The sequence below is a fragment of the Acipenser ruthenus genome, chromosome 1 (genome assembly GCF_902713425.1).
Source record: "Acipenser ruthenus chromosome 1, fAciRut3.2 maternal haplotype, whole genome shotgun sequence".
Classification (NCBI taxonomy): Eukaryota; Metazoa; Chordata; class Actinopteri; order Acipenseriformes; family Acipenseridae; genus Acipenser; species Acipenser ruthenus.
In genome coordinates this window covers 157,501-161,697 of record NC_081189.1, presented here as the reverse complement: position 1 = coordinate 161,697, position 4,197 = coordinate 157,501, and the positions used below count along the sequence as shown (strand labels likewise).

Here is a 4,197-nt window from a genome sequence, read left to right as displayed (position 1 = left end):
TAAAAGCGCAGGGACCACCCCAGTATTCAGAGAGGAGTTAGTACTGCTTGTTTTAAAAGCGCAGGGACCACCCCAGTATTCAGAGAGGAGTTAGTACTGCTTGTTTTAAAAGCGCAGGGACCACCCCAGTATTCAGAGAGGAGTTAGTACTGCTTGTTTTAAAAGCGCAGGGACCACCCCAGTATTCAGAGAGGAGTTAGTACTGCTTGTTTTAAAAGCGCAGGGACCACCCCAGTATTCAGAGAGGAGTTAGTACTGCTTGTTTTAAAATCGCAGGGACCACCCCAGTATTCAGAGAGGAGTTTGTACTGCTTGTTTTAAAAGCGCAGGGACCACCCCAGTATTCAGAGAGGAGTTAGTACTGCTTGTTTTAAAAGCGCAGGGACCACCCCAGTATTCAGAGAGGAGTTAGTACTGCTTGTTTTAAAAGTGCAGGGACCACCCCAGTATTCAGAGAGGAGTTAGTACTGCTTGTTTTAAAAGTGCAGGGACCACCCCAGTATTCAGAGAGGAGTTAGTACTGCTTGTTTTAAAAGCGCAGGGACCACCCCAGTATTCAGAGAGGAGTTAGTACTGCTTGTTTTAAAAGCGCAGGGACCACCCCAGTATTCAGAGAGGAGTTAGTACTGCTTGTTTTAAAAGCGCAGGGACCACCCCAGTATTCAGAGAGGAGTTAGTACTGCTTGTTTTAAAATCGCAGGGACCACCCCAGTATTCAGAGAGGAGTTTGTACTGCTTGTTTTAAAAGCGCAGGGACCACCCCAGTATTCAGAGAGGAGTTAGTACTGCTTGTTTTAAAAGCGCAGGGACCACCCCAGTATTCAGAGAGGAGTTAGTACTGCTTGTTTTAAAAGTGCAGGGACCACCCCAGTATTCAGAGAGGAGTTAGTACTGCTTGTTTTAAAAGTGCAGGGACCACCCCAGTATTCAGAGAGGAGTTAGTACTGCTTGTTTTAAAAGCGCAGGGACCACCCCAGTATTCAGAGAGGAGTTAGTACTGCTTGTTTTAAAAGCACAGGGACCACCCCAGTATTCAGAGAGGAGTTAGTACTGCTTGTTTTAAAAGTGCAGGGATCACCCCAGTATTCAGAGAGGAGTTAGTACTGCTTGTTTTAAAAGCGCAGGGACCACCCCAGTATTCAGAGAGGAGTTAGTACTGCTTGTTTTAAAAGTGCAGGGACCACCCCAGTATTCAGAGAGGAGTTAGTACTGCTTGTTTTAAAAGTGCAGGGATCACCCCAGTATTCAGAGAGGAGTTAGTACTGCTTGTTTTAAAAGTGCAGGGATCACCCCAGTGTTCAGAGAGGAGTTAGTACTGTGCTCCAAACCTCTGCCTACAGCCTTCATGAACTGTAACTCACCGGTAAACCACGGGGAGGAGCGCACAAAACATACTACACAGGGGCAAGAGCATTTAAAATACCAGACAATACTGCATTATATTGATTAAGCTTATCAACCGAGTTTAAACAAATTTAACAGGGAGCAACAAACAGCCCGTGTAAACTTGGATGGTTCAACAGCTTTCACATTATGAAAAGTCACAGCCTCTTCCCCTCGGCCACAAACACAAACCATTTAAACTGTTGCTAAGTGTATAACTTTTTATTTTTTTCTGAAAAGACCCAGAAACCTATAAGAAAAATGTCTGCATCCTTGTAATGATAAATACCTTACTCACAATCTGTCCGTGTCATGTGTTCCCCCGATTAGCCAGCAGGGGGCAGTACAGTATTCCTCTGTGTGTGCACCCCCTGAATCGGCCGGTAGATGGCGAAGCAGCCTCTCAGCGCTGTGTTGGCGGATTGGGAGGAGAGACCGTTCCGTTCTCCAAGCGCAGGGACAACATGGCGGAATAGGAGCTGCGGCTGCGACTTTCCCGGATACAAGCAAACCCACTGGACTCGGGATATTGCTGACACAGTGCATTCAGATTATCTGTGACTGGAGATCTAAGGCTCTCCATATACAGAGGCCGAGGGGAAGAGGCTGTGCGTGTACAGCCAGTGGAGCCATATGCTCCCCGTAGTTTTCCAGGGGTGTGGAATTCGTGTTTGGGAGAGAGAAGAGAGATCCGGGAAAACATCTTCTCCCTTCGGATCGGGAGCGGCGGTGAGTCCCCGGAGCTCCATGCACTCACATACCGCGACATGTTTCAAACATACACGACAATACATTTATAATAAGAACACAACTGAACACAGCGTGTGCAAAAATAACACATCTAGCACGCAACGCCTGAGGGAGAGAGATGCGGGGAGGCGCTAAATAATATGCGACTACCCAAATAACAATATGTAGTACAAACATAAAAATAACTATATAGTTAAAGAAGAGATACACCATAAGACTCAGAGATACACAAGTAAAGGCGCACCGGGAAAGGGTACGGTCAGATATCGGGTATTGTTTATACAGCTAGGCTAGTCGCGCATCAGGAAGACAGACAGAGGGGGCGCTCAGATTTATCAGAATAAAAAAAATAAAATACAAAGCAAACAAAACAGAAAAACGCCTTAAAGAGGAGACCTGCGTCGACCACAGCGTGTCTGTCAATCAGCACGGTGTTTATATAGTCAGCTACATTACTCCTTGCACTAAACCCAGGCTGGAAAGGGATGTTAAATTGATGACCACGAACAAACCCTCTGAAATCGTTTCCAAATACTTTATTATAAGGAGCAGCCCACCTCCATCTAGCGCCGAGGAGAGGCCGCTGTGTGTGTGTGACGGCTTTGTTTTGGGTTTGCATGAAATGTAACCATTTTGTATTTACGCAACATAATAAATACTCGTCAGCCAGCACCGGGGTTATTACAGGTTAAAATGTTCCCAGGTATTGAAATACTTTACTGTGGAAATGTAACTCTTCTGCTGTCTGACCGGCTCTGTATCGGTGTTCTTTAACACGTCGTCTAGTTTGCACAGATTCCATTCTTAATCCTCGAACATAGAGAGCGCGATGACGTCAGTTTGACGTTATCAGTGCTTATTTTTGTTAAGAAATTGGTGTTGCCCCATCTTAACAACATGAAGAACGGGTATGTAAGAAGCCTCTTATTTTTAATAGCGTTTAACAGAAGTGATACAGGTGTTGAACAGGGAGTGTCAGTGTGATGTAACTCCGGAGACACCAGCAGTAGCTCCCCATATGTATTCATTTAGAAATAAGTGGACACCTGGTGTTGAAAGGACTCCGGTGTTTATGGAATGAGGAGGAGGTGGCAGTCCAATCCCATTGAGACCCAGCTGTGTGGAGCTGTGGACCAGGGTACTCCTCCACGTGTGACCTGCTCTACTTTAACTGCTTAAACCGTGGCCTCCTGGAGTCAAAGGCCAGTGCAACCCCTGCCCTAGTGTTTTTGATTGTGGCATTCCTTTGTTAAAGTCACATACTAATGTGACAGAGTGGGCTAGTGATTGAGGGACTGGGAGGGAGGCACTGTGGTCTAAACTAGGAAAGATAATGTTTCACAGTCAGAGAGTCCAGGAGAAAGAAACTCAAAGGGACTGGGTCTGATTATATTTGGAAGCAGAGGATGCAGGCAGGCAGGAAGGAAGTGTTTAATCTAATTCATTCTGTGTCTTACCAGCCTAGTAAAGCCGTGGTGTGAGGCGGACCCTGGGAGCCGGGCAGTCGCTTTGAAACTTTGAAAATCTGACAAGTCTTGAAAGCAGCCGGACTGGCCAGAGTTTATTTTATGAGATATTTAGTCCTGTAACTACCTTCATTCATAAAACTTTAAAGTCCCTATGTCACCTATTTCACATTACAATCTGATTATATTTTATTAAACTCTAATAGTGTTTTATATATATATATCATTTATACTTTTGCGCTGTAACTGTAAGAAATTTACAGTCTAAAGCTTGTTTTGAGCTTCTGCCAAAAAGCCCTGATTTTGAATCTTGACATCTGTGACGTTTCTAGGGGAAAAAAACCAGCCATAAACATGCATGCATATGTCTATGGCATGAACAAAACGATCATACATACAGGTCTATTCCGCGATGGTTAAACTGTGTCAAAAATACATTTCACCTCAGATAGGCGCAAGGGAATGCATTGCGTGAAAAAACAGTACTGCATTCCATGACAGTGAAATGAACGAGCTCGTCGGTGCACAATGCAATGATCACTTCACACAACACAGAGCACGCAGACTAAAGTACTGTATTCCATGACAGTGAAATGAA

At 44.9% G+C, this 4,197-nt stretch overlaps 1 protein-coding gene across 1 annotated transcript in view; it reads left to right on the top strand.

Annotated features, from left to right (window-relative positions):
- The first annotated feature begins 1,761 nt into the window (after positions 1-1,761).
- Positions 1,762-4,197, top strand: part of LOC117404025 (receptor-type tyrosine-protein phosphatase alpha) — a 55,485-nt gene continuing 53,049 nt past the window's right edge. Inside the window, exon 1 of the mRNA XM_059024099.1 lies at positions 1,762-2,112. Coding sequence (XP_058880082.1) covers positions 2,017-2,112 — 96 coding nt within the window. The 5' untranslated portion in view covers positions 1,762-2,016. The remainder of the gene's footprint in view (positions 2,113-4,197) is intronic.